At 43.1% G+C, this 24,308-nt stretch overlaps 1 protein-coding gene across 1 annotated transcript; it reads right to left on the bottom strand.

The window, feature by feature from the left end:
- Window positions 1-209: 209 nt before the first annotated feature.
- Window positions 210-24,033, bottom strand: ZNF124 (zinc finger protein 124). The gene is given in 5 exon segments (XM_065534471.2): window positions 210-2,373; window positions 2,376-2,392; window positions 3,970-4,030; window positions 4,650-4,776; window positions 23,862-24,033. Coding segments are annotated over 5 exon segments (1,053 nt in total). The 5' UTR covers window positions 23,892-24,033; the 3' UTR covers window positions 210-1,555.
- Window positions 24,034-24,308: the final 275 nt, after the last annotated feature.

Raw genomic sequence — 24,308 nt, 5'->3', positions numbered from 1 at the left:
ACATCATACATGATGGTAAGACTGGATGCTTTCTTTCCCAGATTAGACACAAGACACTGTTCGATCACAGGTGTCTCTCCTTAAACCAATGTGACTGGTGCAAATAGCCAAAAATAATGACAATGTAAAGAACAACAGATGAAAATAATAATTCACGTGAGAATATACTCTATAATAAACTTTACATACTTACAAATTGACAGCAACTCTATTAGCAAAGAAAAGACTCATTTATCAATTAATAACAAAACAATTAAACTACACAGAAGTTAAACCTACATACATGTTACAAATACATTTCACACATCTACTATGTAACCCACAAAAATTTTTAAAAAATATTTTATATTTTAAATATTTAAAAAATATTTTTAAAAATGGCTATGCAAGAAAAAAAAGGAAAAGAAATACATTTCAATTTACCCATATATAACCAACACACTTTAAAATGGGGAGAAAAAGGAAATTTATTTACCAGCTTAAAAAAGAAGAACACATATTAACTCTTGTACTACTGCTTGAAGAATACTTACAGAAGTCTCGCCTCAGCTGGGTGCGGTGGTTCACACCTGTAACCCCAGAACTTTGGGAGGCTGAGGCGGGTGGATCACGAGGTCAGGAGATCAAGACCATCCTGGCTAACACGGTGAAACCCTGTCTCTACTAAAAACACAAAATATTAGCCGGGTGTGGTGGCGGCACCTGTAGTCCCAGCTACTCAGGAGGCTGAGGCAGAAGAATGGTGTGAACCTGGGAGGTGGAGTTTGCTGTGAGCCGAGACTGTGCCACTGCACTCCAGCCTGGGTGACAGAGTGAGACTCCATCTCAAAAAAAAAAAAAAAAAAAAAAACAGATGTCTTGCCTCAATGTTTTTTTTTTTTTCAAAAGAAGTGAAAATCTATATTCTAGAGACTCTCTTTAAAAATTAGCAACTGATATATTCAATTTATTCATAGCTCCTAAAACATCTCATTCACATAGTGAATTTTCTTGAGAATTGTACTATAATTATTTTACATAAGGTTTTCCATAATACTTACATTTATAGGATTTATTTCCAGTAGGAGTTTTCACATGACTTTTAAAGTAATTGCTAAAATTCAGAATCTTCTGTATTTTCCAGACTACTAGGGTTTCAATCTGGTGGGCATTCTTTTCTTTATAAGGTCAAACTGCAGTATGTGTTACCATGTGTCTCTGAGTGAGTTACAGGATAAATGAAGGCATTCCCACATTAGATACATTCATAAAGTTTTTCTCTAGAATGAGTTATTTTATACCATCAGATACCACTGGGACAACTGCAGGCCTTGCCACATTTTATACATTCATACGGATTTTCTTCAGTGAGTCCTTTCAAGTTTTCAAAAAGAAATGGAAAACTGAATGCTTTACATTATTGCTTATAGTCATAGGGTTTATCTCCAGTTTGGTTCCTTTCATGTATTTGAAGAAATCTGGGGAAATTAAGTACTTTCCTACACCTTACATTCAGAGTTTCTCTCAAGTATGTGATCGTTCATGTTTTTGACAAAAACTGTAGTGATTAAAGCCTTTATATTTTTTTACATTTATAGGGCTTTTCTCCAGTATGAGTTTTTTTATGCTTCCAAAGAGTACTAGCACGACTAAAGGCTTTACCACATTTCTGACATTCGTAGGGTTTCTCTCCAGTATGAGTCCTTTCATGGTCACGAAGGGAACTGGAACATCTGAAGCCTTTACCACAACTGTTACATACATAGGGTTTCTGTGCAATATGAGTTTTCTCATGTTTCTGAAGGGAACTGGCATATCTGAAGGCTTTCCCACATTGCTTACATGGATAGGGTTCTTCACCAGCATGAGCCTTTATATGTCCTTGCAAGGAACTGAGACAACTGAACGCTTTGCCACATTCCAGGCACACGTACGGTTTCTCTCCAGTGTGAGTTCTCTCATGGTAGTGAAGGCAATTGGAATAACGGAAGGTTTTCCCACAGTGCTGACATTCATAGGGTTTCTCTCCAGTGTGAGTCCTCTCATGGTCTCGAAGGTGACTGGAACGACTGAAGGCTTTCCCACACTGCTTACATTCATAGCGTTTTTCTCCAGTGTGAATCCTTTTATGTCTATTAAGAGAACGGGAAAAACCTAAGGCTTTCCCACATTCCATACATTCATAGGGTTTCTCTCCAGTGTGATTTCTCTGATGCATCTGAAATGAACTGGGAATATTAAAAACTTTCTCACACATTGTACAACTATAATGTCCATTTCCAGTGTGCATTACTGTGTCTCTTTGAATGCTTGTGACAGAAAGGAAAGTTTTCTGACATTGTTTACATGTATATGGCTTCTTTCTGCATTCCTCACACCCACATGGGTTGTTCCAGAGTGAGATATGATGTGTCTATGAAGGGATGAATGACATACGAAGAATTTTTCACACGCACTGCATTCACGTGGTTTTACTCCAGTAGGAATTATTTTGTTCAGATTAAAATTTGGCATCTGAAGGTTTTTCTACACTGACTTACTTAATTTTACATAGTATGTCTATCATATGACTTCTACAAAAAACGACAACCCCATCATTAATGGCTTATTAGTTATTTTCTTTTATTACTAAGTCTGAACTTACACTGCTACCAATATCAGAGAAAGTGCAGGTTTTCTAACATACACAAACTGAACATGAATGGATTGATTAGTCCACAGCATGGTTCCCTCCCCTAGAGCTATTAACAAAACAGTAACATTCTTATATGCAGTTTCTTAGTATTGAATACAGTTTGAGCATTTACTCCCTTCCAATTTCATGCTGAAATTTGATCCTCATGTTGGGGGTGTGACCTGGTGTGAGGTGTCTGGGTCATGGGCGCAGATTCTACATAAGGAGTGACTTCTTACTCTATTAGTTCCGGAAAGATCCGACTGCTTTAAAAAAAAAAAAATGGCCGGGTGTGGTGGGTCACACCTGTAATCCCAGCACTTTGGGAGGCTGAGGTGGGCAGATCACTTGAGGTCAAGAGTTCAAGAACAGCCTGGCCAACATGGTGAAATGCTGTCTCTACTAAAAATACAAAAATTAGCTGGGTGTGGTGGTGTGTGCCTATAATCCCAGCTACTTGGGAGGCTGAGGCCAGAGAATCGCTCGGACCTGGGAGGCGGAGGTTGCAGTGAGCCAAGGTTGTACCACTGCACTCCAGTCTGGATACCAGAGTGAGACTCCGTCTCAAAAAAACAAAACAACAAAAAACAAAAACTTTGGCACTTCCTTTCTCTCTCTCTTGCTCCTTCTCTCCCCATGTGACATGTCAGCTCCCCTTCCCGTTCTGCCATGACTGGAAGCTTTCTGAGGTCCTCATCAAAGGCAGATGCTGGCTCTATGCTTCTGATAAAGCCTGCAGAACCATTAGCCAAATAAAACTCTTCATAATAAATTACTCAGCCTAGATATTCCTTTATAGCAATGCAAGTGGACTAAAACAATACTGTTTTCAAGTGAACTATTTTGCAAACACTTAACATCTATGTTACATTGACGTATGTATTTTTGGTAAAAACTTTGGGAATAAATTGATGTTGTCTTTAATTTATTTTGTTTGCTTGGTTTTTTTTTTCCCCCGAGATGGTGTTTTGTTCTTGTTTCCCTGGTTGGAGCGCAATGGCGCAAGCTTGGCTCATTGTAAACTCCGCCTCCCAGGTTCAAGCAATTCTCCTGCCTCAGCCTCCCAAACAGCAGGGATTACAGGCATGCACCACCACACCAGGCTAATTTTGTATTTTTAGTAGAGACGGGCTTTCGCCATGTTGGTCAGGCTGGTCTCAAACTCCTGACCTCAGGTGATCCGTCCACCTCAGCATCCCAAAGTGCTGGGATTACAGGTGTGAGCCACCATGCCTGGCCTTGTTTGCTTTAAACATATGATTATATACTACAATTGTCCCCAAAGGGGACTGCTTCCTCTTGTGAGTGCAAATTACCTTAGATTTCTTGAAGAATTTTTGTACTGATCTTCAATGCTCTGGTCTTTCCCTTTGTTTCCTAAAATGTAGACCCAGAAATAGATTACAAATTATTTGAAATGATAGAAAAATTACAGATTCTAGGTGCTATGTTGGGGATATGGTTTGTACCCACCAAAATGAATGCTGTCATTTGGTCACCAATATGGCAACATCGTTCATGTTATGGGTACAGGTTCCTTATTAACAGATTAATGTCCTTGCTTGGGAATGCATGTTTTCTCTTACTCTTGCGAGACTGAATGAGTTGCCAGAGGGCAGGCTGTCACAAAAGCAAGTTCAGCTGCCAAGCACTGCTCTTATTTTCTCACTGTGTGATCCCTTTGCAGATGCCCACTCGCTTCTGCTTCATGCCCTGAGCTGAAGTAGCATCAGGTCCTTACCAGACACAAACCTGGACTTTCTAGCCACTAGAATCATAAATCATTATAAAACTATTTTTGTAAATTACCCAGAATCAGGTATTGTTATAACAATTAAAAAACAAACTAAGAAACAAGAGTCACTGCACGCTGGGTCCATGCCTCATTCATTCATCAACGTGTTCCCTTTGCATATTCCAAATCATGGAATGACACTGCAAACCATGAAACACTTATTCTCTGATTGACTAAGTAAGGAAATATTGTGACTCTTACCTATGGAAGCCAGATTCCTGAAGGTTTCCTGCATCACATCTCTATAGAGATTCTTCTGGGAAGGATCCAACAAAGCCCACTCCTCCTGGGTGAAGTTCACAGCCACATCCTCAAAGGCAACCGAGTTCTAAAACATTTCACATTTTTGTAGAGGATGGATGAGACTGAAAGCACTGGAAATCTGTAGTCAATTCATAAGATGTTAACCTGATTCTGCGGTGAACACTGATTCCACAATGTGGTCCCTAGAACTATGACTCTGTCTACACTTACTTTCTCCCACACAGCAGTCCTTTTTTTTTTTTTTTCTTTTTTTTTTTTTTTTTTTTTTTTTTTTTTTTTTTTTTTGAGACGGAGTCTCGCTCTGCCGCCCAGGCTGGAGTGCAGTGGCCGGATCTCAGCTCACTGCAATCTCTGCCTCCTGGGCTCAACTGATTCTCCTGCCTCTGTCTCCCAAGTAGCTGGGACTAGAGGCGCGCGTCACCACGCCCAGCTAATTTCTGTATTGTTAGTAGAGACGAGGTTTCACCATGTTGGCCAGGATGGCCTCAATCTCTTGACCTCGTGATCCGCCTGTCTGTGCTGGGATTAAAGGCGTGAGCCACAGCGCCCAGCCAGCAGGTCTTATGCTAAAGTTGAATTATTCAGCAAGGCAGCCGCAGAGAAGGAACACCCTTCTTGTTGGTGGGTCCAGGGAATAATATTTGCTGTTATGATTTTTCTTTATAGAATATACCTGTAGCACATATCATAACAAAGTCTTATTATCTGGTGTGCATAGGAGAGTTAATATTAGCAGTCACAAGATTACTTATCCTTAGAAATACCTGCTACAAAGTTCAAACTTTGCTGGTATCAGGGCACTTAAATTTTAAGAGGCATCCCAACAACCTAAGTGATAAAAGTGGCTCACTGTTGCTAAATAGTTTATCGAAACAATCTGGAATTTGCTGAACTCCTGTTTTCCTTCCAAAGGTCTATTATTTTGTTTTATTGTAGCAGTGGTGCCTCACTGAGGGGATCAGCCTCAATAAACAAACGAAAACACACTCTGAGCACTGAGTATCCGATGAGCTTCCCTGGGAGACAATATTTCATATATGATGTCACAACTTTTTAATTGGGAAATTGAGCCCAATCCATGTGGTTACACCAAGAGAAAACGTGTAGAAGCTTATAAGTGGTTCACTCAAGCCCAAATTTAATCAAGAGGTAATTAACACTAATAATCAATATTCAATAATCTAAAAATAATTATTTTACAATTTCTATTGAAAAATGTCAACGCAGAATGGAATAAGTGAAAAGGCATGCGTTCAAAGAAAAAAGCTCAATGTCATCTAGATGTCACCTCTCACAAATGATATTCATGTAAAATTTTGTAGATGCCTGAAACAGACTTTCTAGCAGTTCAGCAGAAACTACTTTTCAAAACCTACAGAAATAATAAGTGCTTAACACCCGTCAAAGTCTTCTGAATAGCAGTGTGATGGCTTGTCTAACATCCATCAGTGATTTTCAGATGTAATATTCAGGGCAGTGTGGTACAAGCAGAGGATGAAGAACTAGGCCGAGAGAAAGGCACAGTCTTTAATGAGCTGGAACTGATACGGAAAGCTGACTAAGAACAGAGGAGGCACTGCAGGACAGGGAAGGAAGTACCAAGCACTTTAAACATGGAACAAAGCTGTTATTTAATTGGAAAAAAAAATGGATTGCATTGCCCTCTGTTAGGTAGACAATAATCAATTTGTTGTATATTCAAATGTAAAAAGTACAAATAGACCGCTTGTAGAAGTCACAGACAAGGTTTTTTCTGACAAATGAATAGGAGAAAAGGAGCAAACAACAGAGACTGACAAAATTTTTTTTTTTTTTGAGACGGTGTCTCGCTCTGTCGCCCAGGCTGGAGTGCAGTGGCCAGATCTCGGCTCACTGCAAGCTCCGCCTCCCGGGTTCACGCCATTCTCCTGCCTCAGCCTCCTGAGCAGCTGGGACTACAGGCGCTGCCACCTCGCCCAGCTAATTTTTCTGTATTTTTAGTAGAGATGCGGTTTCATCGTGTTAGCCAGGATGGTCTTGATCTCCTGACCTTGTGATCAGCCTGCATCAGCCTCTCAAAGTGCTGGGATTACAGGCGCCACCACCACGCCCAGCTACTTTATTTGTACTTTTTAGTAGAGACGGGGTTTCACCGTGTTCGCCAGGATGGTCTCGATCTCCTGACCTCGTGATCCGCCCGTCTCGGCCTCCCAAAGTGCTGGGATTACAGGCTTAAGCCACCGTGCCCGGCAAGACTGACAAATTCTAATATATTAAAATTAGGGGAATTAAAAGACAAAAAACAGTAAAATAAAAATCTGCAATACATGCAATATAAAATAAATTAGTGTGCACAGTAAAAATGAATGAAAACATGATTTAAAAACGGGGAAAAAATAAGCAAAAGATACATAACAAGATAAAAGACCATTTATGGAAAGAGATCCATTTTCTTGGTAATAAGATAGCCAAATAGTATGGCATATAGACAATAGTTCACATTCTTTAGAAGAATGAAAATTAGACAATCTCAAGTGGTGATCACCACACCAAATAAACATGCAGAAATGAAGGCCAAGGCAGTGGATAGACTCCATTGCTATTGCCAGTAATTTGAACTTTATCACAATCTACAGTCCAGTAATTTTTCTCTAATGTCCAGAAAATTTATTGTGCCTTATCGGGGTTTATATTCGGCATTCTTAAGGAAAAGCAATTCCAACCATGAATTTCTCATCTAGCCAAAATAAGCTTCATAAGCGAAGGAGAAATAAGATCATTTTCAGACAAGCAGCTACTAAGATAATTTGTTACCACTAGCTCTGCCTTACAAGAGGTCCTAAAGGGAGTGCTAACTATGGAAAGACCATTACCAGCCACCACAAAAACACACTTAAGTACATCGACTAGTGACACTATAAAACAACCATACAAACAAGTCTGCATAATAACTAGCCAATGACACAATAACAAGATCAAATCCACACATATAAATAGCCAGGAGTTCCAGACCAGCTTGGACAATATAGTGAGACATTGTCTCTACGAAACAATAAAAAAATTAGCCGGGCCTGTTAGCACATGCCCATAGTCCTGGCTACTCGTGAGGCTGAGGTGGGATGACTGCTTGAGCCCAGGAGGCAGAGGCTGCAGTGAGCCGAGATCATGCCACTGCACTCCAGCCTGGGCAGAACAAGACATTGCCCCTAAAAAAATAATAAAGTGAAAACAAAACAAAACAAAACAAAAAAACCAGATGCTGGTAAAGTTGTGGAGAAAAGGGAATGCTCATACACTGCTGGTGGGAATTCAGTTCACTCATTTTGGAAAGCACTGTGGCGATTTCTCAAAGAAATTAAAACAGAACTCCCACCAACCCAGCAATCCCATTTACTGAGTATATATCCAAAGAAACAGAAATCATTCTACCGTAAAGAAATGCGCATGCATAGGTTCACTGCAGCATTGTTCACAAATGTGTATATACCACATTTTCTTTGTCCAGTCTACTGTTCATGGGCATCTAGGTTGATTCCATGTATTTACTATTGTGTACTTGTACCCCTGAACCTAAAATAAACATTTACAAAACAAGCAGAATACATAGACAAGAAGAGTAAAACACATATAAAGGAAATCTGTGTCTTAAATCTTCCGTCAAAAGTCTCTAAGGGCACACCAGCAAGTTGGATAACATTGATGAGGTGAACAAACGTCTAGAAATACACAGAGTACCAAGACTGAATCATGAAGAATTAGAAAATCTAAACAGACTCACAGTTATATGACATTGATGTGGTAATCAGAACCCCTAAATTATAAAAACCCAAGACCAAATTGTTTTACTGACAACATCTATTGAACATTAAAAAAATTAATACCTGGGCGTGGTGGCTCATGCCTGTAATCCCGGCACTTTGGGAGGCTAACATGAGGCAGATCATGAGGTCAGGAGATCAAGACCATCCTGGCTAACATGGTGAAACCCCGTCTCTACTAAAAAGGCAAAAAAAAATTTGCTGGGCCCGGTGGCGGGCGCCTGTAGTCCCAGCTACTCGGGCGGCTGAGGCAGGAGAATGGCGTGAACCTGGGAGACGGAGGTTGCAGTGAGCCGAAATTGCGCCACTGCACTGCAGCCTGGGCGACAGAGCAAGACTCCATCTCAAAAAAATTAAAAAAAAATTAACACCAAGCCTCCTCAAACTCTTCCAAAAAAAATGAAGAGAAAGCAACACTTCTAAACTCAGTCTATGAGGCCAAAAAATTACACTTACACTAAAGATGGACAAAGACACTACAAAAGCTACAGATGTAACTATAAAATACAGTTATATGAAGTACAGTTATAACTACTAACTCAGAACTCTTCACTTAAGTACTAACGCAGAAATCCTCATTTAAGTACTTAGTGCAGAAATCCTCACTTAAGTACTAACCATATTTAGCATCATAGTAAAAGGATTATGCACCAAAACCAAGTGAGATTTATTCCTAAAATGGTTCAATATATGAAAAATCAATCAGTGTAATACATAACATTAGCAAAGTGACTGAAATATCATAACTATTGCAACTGATGCAGGAAAAGTATTTGGCAAATTGTTAAGACCCATTCATGATACAAACACAATAAACGAGGACTAAAAGGAAACTACAATATGAAAAACCAGCACTAACATCACCACCAATGCTGAAATACCGAAACAAACAAGCAAAAAACCCTTTTCTCCCAAGATCAGGAAAGAGCTATAGAGAACACCTGCTTTTATCACTCCCATTCAACACAGTATTGGAAATCCGGGGCACAGTGATCGGGCAAGGTTGTTGTACAGATTTAGCATTAATGTGCCAAATACAGGCAACAGAAAATAGCACAGACTTATCCACTCTAACAAATTCTTCATCCTGCAAGAAACAAACTGATGTTTTGGTTAATTTTTGTAATTCACCAATTTATGTATCACACTTTTGTGTGTGGAAATGTATTCACTTTTTGTAACCATAAAGGAAGAGAGATTTTTCCTATTTCTCTTCCCTAGTAGGATTCCTGGTTAAAAGCCCTAGAATTTCATTTGAAATTACCCAAAAGAAGAGACCTCAAAAAATTACTACATATGCTCAGGGGAATGAAAATAACATATATCAAAAAAACTCTTCTAAACATTGGCTTAGGCAAAGAATTCATGACCAAGACTCAAAAGCAAATTCACAAAAACAAAAATAAACAAATGGCACCTAATTAAATTAAAAAGCTTCTGCACAGCAAAAGAAATCATCAGCAGAGTAAACAGACAACCCACAGAGTGGGAGAAAATCTTCACAGACTATGCATCCTACAAAGGACTAATAACCAGAACTTACAAAAAACTCAAACAAATCAGCAAGAAAAAATTCCATCAAAAAAGTAGGCAAAGGGCCGGGCGCAGTGGCTCACACCTGTAACCCCAGCACTTTGGGAGGCCAAGGCAGGTGGATCACAAGGTCAGGAGATCGAGACCATCCTGGCCAACATGGTGAAACCCCGACTCTATTAAAAATACAAAAGTTAGCTGGGCATGGTAGTGGGTGCCTGTAATCCCAGCTATTTGGGAGGCTGAGCCAGGAGAATGGCTTGAACCCGGGAGGTAGAGGTTATAGTGAGCCAAGGTCACACACTCCAGCCTGGCAGAGGAAGACTCTGTCTCAAAAAAAAAAAAAAAAGTAGGCAAAGGACATGAATAGACAATTCTCAAAAGAAGGTATACAAATGGCCAATAAATATGAAAAAAAATGCTCAATATCACTAATTATCAGGGAAACACAAATTAAAACCACAATGAGATACCACCTTACTCCTGTAAGAACAGCCGTAATCATAAAATAAAAAATAATAGATGCCAGGATGCTGGTGTGGATGTGGTGTAAAGGAAAATCCTCTACACTGCTGATGGGAGTGTAAACTAGTACAACTGCTATGGAAAACAGTATGAAGATTCCTTAAAGAACTAAAAGTAGAACTACCATTCAATCCAGCAATCCCACTACTGGGTATGTACCCAAAGGAAAAGAAGTCATTATATGAAAAAAACATGCCTGGGCGCAGTGGCTCACGCCTGTAATCCCAGCACCTTGGGAGGCTGAAGCGGGTGGAAGACCTGAGGTCAGGAGTTCGATACCAGACTGGCAAACATGGCAAAATCCTGTCTCTACTAAAAATACAAAAAAAAAAAAAAAAAAAATTAGCCGGGTGTGGTGGTGCATGCCTGTAGTCCCAGCTACTGGTGGGCTGAGGCATGAGAATCCCTTGAACCCACGTGATGGAAGGTTGTAGTGAGCTGAGATGGTGCCACCGCGCTACAGCCTGGGTGACAGAGTGAGACTCCGTCTCAACTTAAAAAAAAAAGAGAAGGCAAGAAAAAAACACTTGCACACACATGTTTATAGCAGCACAATTTGCAACTGCAAAAATATGGAACAAACCTAAAATGCCCATCAACCAATGAGTGGATCAAGAAAATGTGGTGGAATACTACTCAGCCATAAAAAGGAATGAAATAATGGGCTTTGCAGCAACTTGGATGGAGTTGGAGGCCATTATTCTAAGTGAAGTAACTCAGGAATGGAAAACCAATTATTCTATGTTCTCATAAGGGGGAGCTAAGCTATGAGGATACAAAGGCATTAGAATGATCCAATGGACCTTGGTGATTTGGGGGCAAGGGTGGGAGGGGGTGAGGGACAAAAGATTACATACTGGGTACAGCATACACTGATCAGGTGACAGGACCAAAATCTCAGAAATCCCCACTAAAGAGCTTATCCTTGTAACCAAAAACCACCTGCTACCCCAAATTTATTGATATAACATTAAAAAAAATTTCTAATTAGAAAAACTATATATATACAAAGTGGATTTAAAATATTGACATATGTGTATATAAAATACCTACATACAAATGTAGATATTTTAAATCCACTTCTTTCTTTGCCTTTTTGTAAATATTTTATCTTTAAGGCGGGCGGATCACAAGGTCAGGAGATCGAGACCACGGTGAAACCCCGTTTCTACTAAAAATACAAAAAACTAGCCGGGCGAGGTGGCGGGCGCCTGTAGTCCCAGCTACTCGGGAGGCTGAGGCAGGAGAATGGCGTGAACCCGGGAGGCGGAGCTTGCAGTGAGCTGAGATCCAGCCACAGCACTCCAGCCTGGGCGACAGAGCGAGACTCTGTCTCAAAAAAAAAAAAAAAAAAAAAAAAAAAATATTTTATCTTTAAAGCTCTAATGATGAAATACATTTCATGTTTACCTAAGGCACCAATAAATGAACAAATCTTTGCAAGAGGACAGCCCAGGAAGAAGCAGTGCTAACTGGAACACAGGCATGTTTGACTCACATATCAAGAAAGACCATGTCTAAAACAGGAGATTCTCTGGTCCCATTCTCCTCGGAGACTAGGTACTCAAGGACCGCCTTCCCAGTGCACTGTGCTGTGGCCCACTGTGTGCCTAAGGTGCAGTTTGCTTGGCAGGTTTTTGTGTCATGTTCCCGGGTATCAGTGGAACCCGCCCCCGATAATTCAACGTGAGTCCTATTCTATTTTCCCTAAGTGTTGGCCGGTCTGAGAAATAAAGGGAAAGAGTACAAAAGACAGAAATTTTAAAGCTGGGTGACCAGGGGAGACATCACATGTTGGCAGGTTCTGTGATGCCCGCAAGCCGCAAAACCAGCAAGTTTTTATTAATGATTTTCAAAGGGGAGGGAGTGCGCAAATAGGGTGTGGGTCACAGAGATCACATGCTTCACAAGGGAATAAAATATCACAAGGCAAATGGAGGCAGGTTAAGATCACAGGACTGGGATGACATTAAAAATGCTAATGAAGTTTCATGTCCCACTGGGCACGCATTGTCATCTTATCAGGAAACAGGGTTTGACAGCTGACAACCAGTCTGACCAAAATTTATTAGGTGGGAATTTCCTTGTCCTAATAGGCCTGGGAGCGCTACTGGAAACCCGGGCTTATTTCATCCCTTATCTGCAACCATAAAAGACAGACGTTCCCAGAGCAGCCATTTTAGAGACCTCCCCCTAGGAACGCATTCTCTTTCTCAGGGCTGTTCCTTGCTGAGAAAAAGAATTCAGCAGTATTTCTCCTATTTGCTTTTGAAAAAAGAGAAATATAGCTCTCTTCCGCACAGCTCTCAAGCAGCCAGACCTAATGGTTATCTCCCTTGTTCCCTGAACATCGATCGCTGTTATCCTGTTCTTTTTTCAAGGTGCCCAGATTTCATATTGTTTAAACAATTTGTGCAGTTAATGCAATCATCACAGGGTCCTGAGGCGACATACATCCTCAGCTTACAAAGATGATGGGATTAAGAGATTAAAGACAGGCACAGGAAATCACAAGAATATTGATTGGGGAAGTGATAAGTGTCCACGAAATCTTCACTTTATGTTCAGACACTGCAGTAAAGACAGGCGCTAAGAAATTATAAAAGTATTAATTTGGGGAACTAATAAATGTCCATGAAATCTTCACGATTTACGTTCTTCTGCCATGGCTTCAGCTGGTCCCTCTGTTTCAGGTCCCTGACTTCCTGCAACACTGGGAAGAAATTTTCTTGTTCTTTAAAGATTGTTTTTCTCCCTTCACAAGTGTGAAAGAATTCAGAGGGCAGGAATCATTTCTGTCTTTCCCTCAAAATACCAGCACTGGATTGGATGACACCAGTGTCTGTCCCAGGAATAAAAACTGGGGTTGAGCCTGTATGCCCAGCTCCAGTGATAATGTACACCTGGAAAGAGTGAAACAGGAGACTCTGAAAGAGGTGAGGAACAATGCACAAAGTCAAAGAGGAAGTAACTGAAGGCTTTGTGCAGGAGCTGAGGAAGCGGGATTCTTCTTGACCACAGGGATCCAGAAGACCCGCATCTCCTTTCTGCACACCCCGCCTGTCACCCCGCTTTCCTGCCTCCACTTGACTTGAAACTGGCCGAAGACCGCACAGGAATGCATCTTCCCCACACCCCATTCCACGTGAAAAACCCTAAGTGCATGTGGGTTTCCGGCACAGCTGCCCACACCCATACTGGCTGCTGATTGGCTGGGGATTCCTCACCCTTTGCTTCCTTCCCTTCTGCCATCACCTGGGGGCTGGTCCCTGGCTTAGGATGCACCAGTTAACCCACAATGACGGGGAAGGAAGGAGGGAATTTCACATTTTCTTGTTCCAGAATCACTTTAATGCTTAATGCTTCCAAATTTGTTTTTTGTCCCAGAAAAAAAAATTATATATATGTGTGTGTATATATATACACACACACACACATATATATACACACACATATATAATTTTAAAAATTATATATATGTATATATATACACACACATAATTTTAAATATATATTTTTACATATATTATATTTTTTACATATATATATTTGAGTCTCAGAGAAAAAGGGATTTTTTTTGTTTGGTTTTATAAAATGGGCTGTGGAGTTTTTAAATGCTATAGGCCCGCCCCATTTGAGGCAGCTAGTTAAGGGGAGGGGGTGTCCCACCAGCTTGGGGTACCTCCCCCAACTCCAGGGACTCCCTTTCCCTCTGGCTCCTCCCCCTTTTCTAAGTGAAATTAAAATGCTGTAACATTTTGGAACCTCAGTTTCTTCGTGTTTTTTGTGGGGGTAGGTTTGAGGCTCCAGGCCATTTTTTTTTTTTTTTTAATCTTGTGGAGAAAATAAGATGAGGGAGAAAGGAAAAGGGGAGGAAACTTCTCTCCCACCTTCAGCTTCTTGAAAATGGGCCCCTGTGGAATAAATCTGCCAGTTTTTATTTAAAAAGAAACAAAAAAACAAAAAACACAAAAAACAGGTTGAGGAGAGACACTCGAATTGTCCTAAGATATGAGCTTCTTAAATGAAGGGCACAGCAGCTCCAGGGCCTCCCTGTGAGGCTCCACTCCCATCACTCACCTGTCCTTGGAGGTGACTCATGGTCTGGCTTCCCTGGATGCTGCAGGGTCATGGCCACTGTGGGCTCCTGGGACATCACCAGGCAGTTCTGAAGCCCAGGACCATGAAAAGACAGAAGGGTGGCTGAGGCCACATCGCTGTTGTAGTTTCCCAAAACAACCCTCAACCCAAAGACATTCTGATAAAGTATCTGCACTTAGGGAAGATAAAAAGAGGAGAGGCAACTAGATCATTTACAGTGCAAGAGTGGGAGATGATTCTCTGCTTCCCCCGCATGTGCAATGTTCACAACCAAAAAGCAAATCTTAAAAAGTAACATCTACTATTTAGTGAAAAAATAACAAACAATTAAAACTATGTCTGTGTTTGAAATGTATAATAAAGGACAAATAGTGGATAATGTTGTGAATTAATGAAGTCTAACTCAAATGCAACTCTTGTAAATTACTCACAAGAAAATTCAGGTTTAACCAACCACAAACCTCCAATTAATCTCTGCAAATATCTACGGAATAGTCCAAATAAGAGGACTACATAACTGCAACCAATCAGCTATTCTGTAAAAGCCTTCCCATCAGGCCCCTCTGGTGGACCCTCAACTCACAAACCATGGCCAGGTGCTCCCTGATGTATGAATCACTGTTTGTTCAAATAAACTCTTGAAAATGGAAAGGTGCTGTGTTTAATTTTTGACAGGAGAAAGGAGGGACTGAGAATCCCAGGAACCACAAGCTCCTCCCACACATGAACACCCCTCCCCAGCAAGCAGGGACTCTCCCCTGATGACCCTTCTGTTATCCTTGCAGGATGCCCGGGTCCCCACTGCAGACCCCGTCCCCGCCCTACAGCCAGGGGATACTGAGGCCAGGCTGCACAAGCAAGCAGGAGGGGCTGCAGACTCTGGAGCTGACTGCAGGGTGGCCTGGGTCCTGCCACAGCCGTTTCTAGCAGGTTTTACCCCCACCTCGCCCACTTCTTGGGAGGCCTGGCTCTGCCCATTCCTGGCTTCTGGGGTATCCTAAATTTCTTCCTAGGGCTCTTCCAGTTCCTGCAAGTCACGAGGTGACAGAGACCACAGCAGAGTCACCTGGGGCTTCCCAGAGCCCAGGAAACAGCCACGGAGATCAGACCACAAGCTCAGCGGGAGGCACAAAGACAGTGGCCCAGGCAGATTGCCTCCTCTCTGACTGTGCAGCTGACTAGACAGTTCCCAACTCAGTGCCCCTGACTGTACAGGACTCCCGGCCCTGCCCCCTCCATCTGTGAGTGACAGGGGATGCTACCAATCATGTGACTAAATCAGGTCTGAACCCCAGGTTTTTGGCTACAGCTCTACTCAGGCAGGGCTTCCACCTGAGAGCTGAGGGAAGGGCCCCAGCCAGGGGACATTCGCCTATAAGCCAGACTTGGCCTTGGCTTTCCACAGTGGGCCCTGCTGTCTTCCTGCAGTCCTTAAACTCTTCCTGCTTCTTCCTCCTGAACACAGGATCCCACGTGTGCACAGGGAAGCACAGACTCAGTGACCAACAGAGCCATCCTGACCTAAGGGAAGGATGGTTGCCCGGACCAGGCTTTTAATTTGGGAGGAGGCTGCTGGCCCATAGCCAAGGCTTCCTCAAACCCCATTCCTCAACCTGCTCATATTCGGCCACAGAAATAAAAAATAAAAAGACACTGACAAAGAACTAAATTTATGAAATATATGGAAAAACTAGAGTTATATGGCAGCAACAGTCTATACAGAAATTAAAAGAGAAGAAAACCAAACGTTTAAACTGGCTCAGAAGAGGACTCTGCTTCACCCACAGTTCACAATGAAAACCCACATTTGGAAAGTTAAATATATTTCATGCTTGGAAGCCAGACTCTGACTTCAGTGGGGACTGTTCCCTGGTGATGAGGCACGGAGACCCTAAGAGTTAACTCTGGGAGCTCAGCAAGCCCTCCTATCTATCAGGTTCTTATGTGAGAAAATAAAGCCCCAAAGAAAAGACTGACAAGTTTGACGGTTCTAAAATTAAGAACTGTCCATCAACTTGTAGAATGAAGTGAAAAACAAAATGCAACCTGGGAAAAAGTATTTACAGTCTTTACAAACGAATATGGATTAGTGTTTGGAGTGTGTTTGACAAAAACATACACACACACAAACGACAAAAGCAATAAACATGCAAACAGGTAAAATGTGAGAAAATGATGAAAAACTATTTCAAAGAAGATGAAAGACCACACACACACAAATGCTCAAAGCAAATGGTAATTAGCAAGAAGCAATATACAACCACACAGAAATAAACAAGAATAATTTTTTTTAAAGACGAGGTATCTCCGTCACCCAGGATGGAGTGCAGTGGTTCCATTACAGCTCACTGCAACCTCAAACTCTTAGACCCCAGCAATCCTCCTGCCTCAGCCACCCCAGTAGCTAGGCAGGTGCCGCCATGCCAACTCATGTTTATTTTTAATTTTTTTGTAGAGATGGGGGTCTTGCTATGTTGCCAGGCTGGTATCAAACTCCTGCCTCAGTCTCCCAAAGCACTGAGATTACAGGCGTGAGCCACCACATCTGGCCTGAATAAATATTGAAAAGGAATAAAAGCACAGGCATGAATAGTCAAGCAGCAAATCTATACATTCCACTGGCCGTTCTTAGTAAATCTGAATGTATCCATCATCTACAACCCAGCAATTTTTTCCCAATAAGTAATACATTTACAAACTGTTAGCACTTGGGGACAAAACCAAGAATAACATTGTCACATTAAAAACAAACTTGAAACAACTCAAGTCCCGTAAGCAACAGAATGGGTGAGTAAACTGGTTGACCCCTCCACCCTCAGGCAGCAGTATGTGTGCAACAGATTGAGGCAAAGAAACCACAAAAAGAAGCCACAAAGAATAAAAAAAGAGGGCAGGCATGGTGGCTCACACCTGTAATCCCAGCACTTTGGGAAGCTAAGGCGGGCAGATCACCTGAGGTCAGGAGTTTAAGACCAGCCTGACCAACATGGTGAAACCCTGTCTCTACTAAAATACAAAAACTGGCCAGGCATGGTGGCGGGCACCTGTAATCTAAACTACTCAGGAGGCTGAGGCAGGTGAATTGCTTGAACCCAGGAGGTGGATCACACCACTGCACTCCAGCCTGGGTGACAGAGCAAGACTCCCTCTCAAAAAAAAAAAAAAAAAGAAAAGAATAAAAAAAGAATCAGGACCGCAATCACCTCTGTGGGCAGAAGACAGGTGGGATCAGGGAGACACACCAGAACTGCCCAGGGCCTCTTTATTCCCCGGGTGGTGAGTCCATGACTCTTCACATTCTTATTATTTGAATTTAGCATAAAACAATTTATTTCAATAATTATCTTTGCTTTTTCAGATCACATCTATTAACTTGGATTTTCAAATAAGAAAATACAAATCTTATATACTCACGTTCATAAGCGTAGGGCTCACACTCACTGTGGGGAGGCAGCCCCGGGTGGCTCACTCCTAGGCAGTGAATGAGGAAAATCTGAGCAGCCACAACATTCAATGCTGGGAGCTCCACACTCCTGACTGTCCCCTCCTCACAGGGTGAAAATGCTCCTTCCTCCAGGGTCTCAATTCTCACCACTGACCAGTCACTGGGAGTCAGTCTGAGGTTCTGACATGTGATGTCTTTTCTTCTGACACTAAATGTGTGAAGTTTGCTGAACACCAACCAATTCTCCAACACAACTGAACGTGCAACTCAATTCGGAACCACTGGGGTCGGCGCAGACTCCACATGTTTGGGGCTCAGTCCCACAACACTGCCCCCACTACAGATGCTTGTCCCAAGCCCCAGGGCCATTTGTACTTCTGAGCCACTATGAACTACAGAATTCCGTAACCCCCTCCTCAAGTTTAATAATTGGACAGAACTACTCACAGAACTCAGCAAATCACTTTATTTATATTTACAGTTTATTATAAAGGACACAACTCAGAAACAGTCAAAGGGAAAAAATGTATAGGGTGAGCAAAAGAGGCAGGGAAAGGTAGGGTGGGTGGGTAACCCTGGTAAACAGCTGTGATTAAAGAAATCCGCTACCATTTCCATGTATCAAGAGCAGCTTACTGCAAAGAAACATCCTTTTCATTGTGACTTAGATGATGCTTCCTTTTTTACCTCTCACAAAGCCAGACACAAACTCCGCAAATTCTTTTTTTTTTTTTTGCTTCATAAACAATTAGATGAACATTTTTCTCTTCAGTAGTCAGAAAAAAATATCTGTTGGCCGGGCGCGGTGGCTCACGCCTGTAATCCCAGCACTTTGGGAGGCCAAGGCGGGCGGATCACAAGGTCAGGAGATCGAGACCATCCTGGCTAACATGGTGAAACCCCGTCTCTACTAAAAATACTCGAGACCACGGTGAAACCCCGTCTCTACTAAAAATACAAAAAACTAGCCGGGCGAGGTGGCGGTGCCTGTAGTCCCAGCTACTCGGGAGGCTGAGGCAGGAGAATGGCGTGAACCCGGGAGGCAGAGCTTGCAGTGAGCCAAGATCGCGCCACTGCACTCCAGCCTGGGCGACAGAGCGAGACTCCGTCTCAAAAAAAAAAAAAAAAAAGAAAAAAAAATCTGTTATCCAAACTTTGCTTAACTTTCTCTCCTACCTCCAGGCCCCCCAAACTCTGACTCTTACTTAGCCTCAGTCAACATATAACCCCTTTTACATCCTTCCTAAGAATAGGCTGACTTCGGGGTGAGACAGTCTCTGATCTAGGATCTGATTTTGCCACCTCCATCCTGCTCTCTCCCTCCCAACCCCTTTCTAATCATGTTCGCTCCTCCCTATGAGAGCAAGCTCTTTTCTGCCTGACCTTTGAGAGGCTTACAGATCTTATATTTGGTCCTTTTCCATATTGCAACATTCCTTTAAAGTTACTTTTAACCTAAATTTGAAATTATTTGATAAGTAATAAGTTAATAATGGTGTCAATAGGAGAAGGGAAGCTGGAGTTTGAGAGTGTGAGGAAGGAACCGGAAATATAGAATTTAACTGCAACAGTCCCGGGACAGTAACAATTATACCCTTAGAAAGGGCATCACAACCCTCCTCCTATCCCAAGAGCAGCCACATCTGCCTGTGGATCCTCAGCTCTCCAGGGCCTTGTAGCTTCTGTTAGTATAAAGGGCTCCTTTCATGGTTGGTGTGAGCAGGACAGGCTACCCAGGAAGAACGAACAGGCTCTTCGATAGCCTCCTCCTACAGGCTCGATTGACCTTAGCTGTAAGTCACTAAGCTCATGTTTCTGCTCTCCCAGTAAAGGTTATTCATTTTTTAAACCATAATAATAATTATATTTAATAATATTGTTAATATATCAATATGTATATGATGATTTAAAAACAATGATTATGATTTAAAAGAATTGTTATTATTCTTTATTATTATATTATTCTTGAGACAGGGTTTCAATATCACCCAGACTGGATTGCAGTGGTGCAATCATGGCTCACCGCAACCTCAGCCTCCTGGACCCAAGCAATCCTCCCACCTCAGCCTTCCAAGTAGCTGGGACTACAGGCATGTGCCACCAAACGTGGCGTTTTTTCTATTTTTTGTAGAGACAGAATCTTGCTATGTTGCCTAGGCTGGTCTCAAACTCCTGGGCTCAAGTGATCCTCTTGCCTCAGCCTCCCAAAGGGGTGGGATTACAGGCATGAGTCACCACATCCAGCCCACATTTTATTTATATTTTATTTATATTTTATTTTATTTTTTCAGACGGAGTCTTTCTCTGTTACCCAGGCTGGAGTGCAGTGCCATGATCTCTGCTCACTGCAACCTCTGCCTTCCAGGTTCAAGTGATTCTCCTGCCTCCACCTCCCAAGTAGCTGGGATTACAGGTGTGCACCATCACACCCGGCTAATTTTTGTATTTTTAGGAGATACGGGGTTTTATCACGTTGGTCAGGCTGGTCTCCAACTCTTGACAAGTGATCCGCCCACCTCAGCCTCCCAAAGTGCTGGGATTACCGACGTGAACCACCGCGCCCGGCCCCCACGTTGTTTTAAATGAAAAAATACTCAGTGTTTGAAGAGTCCAGCAAAATCACTCAAACTCAGTTTTTATGTTTGTTGGAAGGAATAAAATTGTAAGGCACTTACATTTTATACCTCAACAGGAAAAGCAGAAGTATTTATTTCATACAATAAACAAGTCACTTAATTATTTCCATGATAACAAATCATTTCATAAAGAAATTATTTCTATGTTAACACATCTAAAAATGCCAAGTCCCCACCCACAGATTTACCATTAAACTTGGACATCCAGGTAACAGGAAACAGAGTCATCCACTGTCACAAAATCTCCGCTCGGCACAAAGGTGGAGCTGATGCTTTAGTGAGTGTTATTCACTAATTTATCTACTATACTTTCTTGTGAAAATGTGTTTTTCTGTAGCCACAATGGAAGACAGTGTCCCTATTTTTCCCTGGCAGCATTCCCAAAGCTAAGCCCCGGAATCGGGATTGGAACGATCCCCTAGAAAAGAGCAAACCTGTGAAACTTACTACACTCCCTCTGGGGAAGAAAAAAAAGCATTTAAGAATTTTTAACAAATGAAATATATGACTAGATATCTAATATTTTTCTGATATACACCTCTTTCTTGGCCTTTTGAAAATATTTTCTTATCTCTCAAGCTGTACTGATAAAATGTATTTTTCAATCAGTGAAAAACTGAAGTTAAAATAAGTGAACAAATATTTTCAAGGTGACAAACACAAGGAGTAGCAGTACTGACTGACACGGACATGGGTGACTCAAGGGTCAAGTCAGACCATCTCATCACCTGAATCCTCCCACCCCATCCTGCTCAGGGAAGTACTCAATGCCCACCCTCCCGCAAAAAGCTGCGCTGTGTCCCCACCGTGCCCTCCCACCCCATCCTGGTCAGGACAGTACTCAATGCCCATCCTCCCGCAAAAAGCTGCGCTGTGTCCCCACTGTGCCCCAAATGCATTTTGCTTTTTAGGTTCCTGCCTCACTGCAGTGGGTGGCGGGCGGGGAGGGTGTTTCCTTGCACTTTGGAATAGCTGTTCTCCCTTCACAAGTATGAGAGAATTCAGAGGGCAGAAATTCTTTCTTCCATTAATACCAGTATCTGATTGCCTGACCAGCATTTTGTCTCTAAGGAGTGATAACAGGGGTGAGAGAAAAAAAAATCTAAGACCCACTGGATTAGCTTTTTAGAGGAAGAGTATAGAAGAGTATCCCAGGAGACTCCTCTCAGTTCCAGGGGATTCATGCCATCCAGCTGTTCCTGAGAGGCTCTACCCCCAAACCTCACCTTGTCTTCTGGGAGAAGAGGACCCAACGGCTGACATTCACTATTTATGACACTCCAAGAGACATGGCCAGTGTGGGCACATTAGGTCATCCTCAAACAGTTTTTGAACCCAGGACCCAGAAAAGACAGGAGGGTGGCGGAGGACACATCGCCACAAAGGGAAACCTCCATCCAAAGACGTTCTGGTCAAGTGTGTGTGCCTAGGGAAGACAAGAGGAGGAGAGGCACAAAGAATTTTTTCTAGTGGACTAGATCAGGTGATTATTCTCTGTTTTCATGTGAAATGCTCAGAAACAGCTCCTCACTGCTCAGTGAAAACATGATAAACCATTAAAAGACTGCATCTGGTTCAAATGCACAATAAAGAACAAATAGTTAAAAATGTTGTAAATTGCAGAGGGGAAGCTGGAGTTTGAGAGTATGAGGAAGAAACTGGAAATTTAGAATTTTACTCAAGTTCTAGAAGAGAGGCTGGGGAATACGGTCATGGATTTGAGACCCTGCTTGCCATACATTTGGAAAATGCAGGGGAAACCAGTACCCCTGTGGAAATAATTAAATAGGAAGAAATTAGACTGAAGTTATAGCAGGACAAGCTGCAGACAAAACCCCTCAGACACCCAGTTAAAGAAGGAAGGGCTTTATTCCGACGGGAGCTTTGGCAAGACTCACCCAGCTCCCCAAGTGACCAATTCCTATCCCTTTTAAGGGCTTACAACTCTAAGGGGGTCCGCGTGAGAGGATCGTAATCGATTGAGCAAGCAGGGGGTACGTGACTGGGGGCTGCATGCACCGGTAATCAGAACAGAATAGAACAGAACAGGACAGGGACTTTCACAAGGCTTGTCCATACAATGTCTGGAATCTGTAGATAACATAACCGGTTAGGTCAGGGGTCGATCTTTAACCAGGCCCAGGGCGCCGCCCGGGCTGTCTGCCTGTGGATTTCATTTCTGCCTTTTAGTTTTTACTTCTTCTTTCTTTGGAGGCAGAAACTGGGCATAAGACAGTATGAGGGGTGGTCTCCTCCCTTAAAGTGACTACAGTGCCCTGAGTTCCTCACCGAGAAAACCTAAAGGAACTTCATGCCTTCGTTGTAAAGTAAGTCACTTGAAGGGAACCAAAACTTAACCAACTCCAAATCATCAATTTACCTCTGATTACATAACCGGGAACCATCCACCTAAATAATCCGAATAACAGAACTACATAATTACAACCAATCAATTATTACATTGGGGTCGCTTTGGGCTGGGCAGGGTAATCCCAGCACTTTGGGAGGCTGAGACCAGGAGTTCAAGACCAGCCTGGGCAACATAGAGAGACCCCCCCCCAACCCGCCCAATAATTAAAAGAAAAAATAAATTTGGTTTGCTTCCTTACACACTTTAGAAAAGCCTTTCCATCAAGACCGTCCGGTGGCCCACAAACCAAAAACCGTGGCTGGGTGCTCCCCTACTCATGAATCGCTGTTTGCTCAAACTCTGCAACGCTTTAATTAAACCTCAGTTTGATTTTCAACAGGATTAAAGAGGGACTGGAAACGCCGGTGGCCACAGATCCTCGCAGGCGCGAGCTCGCACCCCGCGCTGGGCCTCTCCCTTGAGGACCCTCGGGTCTCACTGCAGGATCCCGGGGAAACGGGGCTGCGGGTGCGGGGCTGGAGAGGCAGCGGATTCGGGCAGGACAGAAGTCGCCATGCAGAGATGGGACGGGAGCCCGGGGTGCCGCTGCCCGCCCAGCCCCGCCGGGCTCCAGAAAGGACCGGGGGCCGCGCCGCGCCAGCAGGGACCCGGGTCCTCCCTCGGGAGCCGACCGCTGGGAGCCCGGCGCCGGGCACCGCCACAGCCCCTTCCCTTCTCCAGACCCCCGGCGGCGCAACTCACCATTTCCCAGCTTCCGGGGTGTCCCGACATCCTCCCTGCGAATCCCCCAGTACACGCAGGTCACAGGAGGACCCAGGCTGCGGCACAGCCTCCTGAAACCCGAGGAGCGACGGAGAAGCGCCGGCTACTGACCGCGCCACGCACGTGCGGACACGAGAGACAAAGGCCGGGCAGACCCGGAAGCCGCCTCGGGCTTTCTAGCCGAGCGCCTGATTAGGCAGTCCCCGCCCCGGTGCCCCTGATTGGGTAGGGTCTCAGGCCCCGCCCCCTGAGGCCCTGAGTGACAGGTGACACGCTCCCACGCGTGTCTGAATGAGGCAGCGTTTTGGCAACAGCACTTTTCCGGGAGGGCTTCCTCTCTGGGGCTGGGACCCAGCCATGCCTAGGGGACATTCATTTATATACACTTAACCTTGTATACAACGTTACATTCGTTTGTGAATAATA

This window comes from Macaca fascicularis, chromosome 1 (assembly GCF_037993035.2).
Source record: "Macaca fascicularis isolate 582-1 chromosome 1, T2T-MFA8v1.1".
Lineage (NCBI taxonomy): Eukaryota > Metazoa > Chordata > Mammalia > Primates > Cercopithecidae > Macaca > Macaca fascicularis.
The sequence above is the reverse complement of the archived record's forward strand: the minus strand, read 5'-3'. Positions and strand labels throughout refer to the sequence as shown.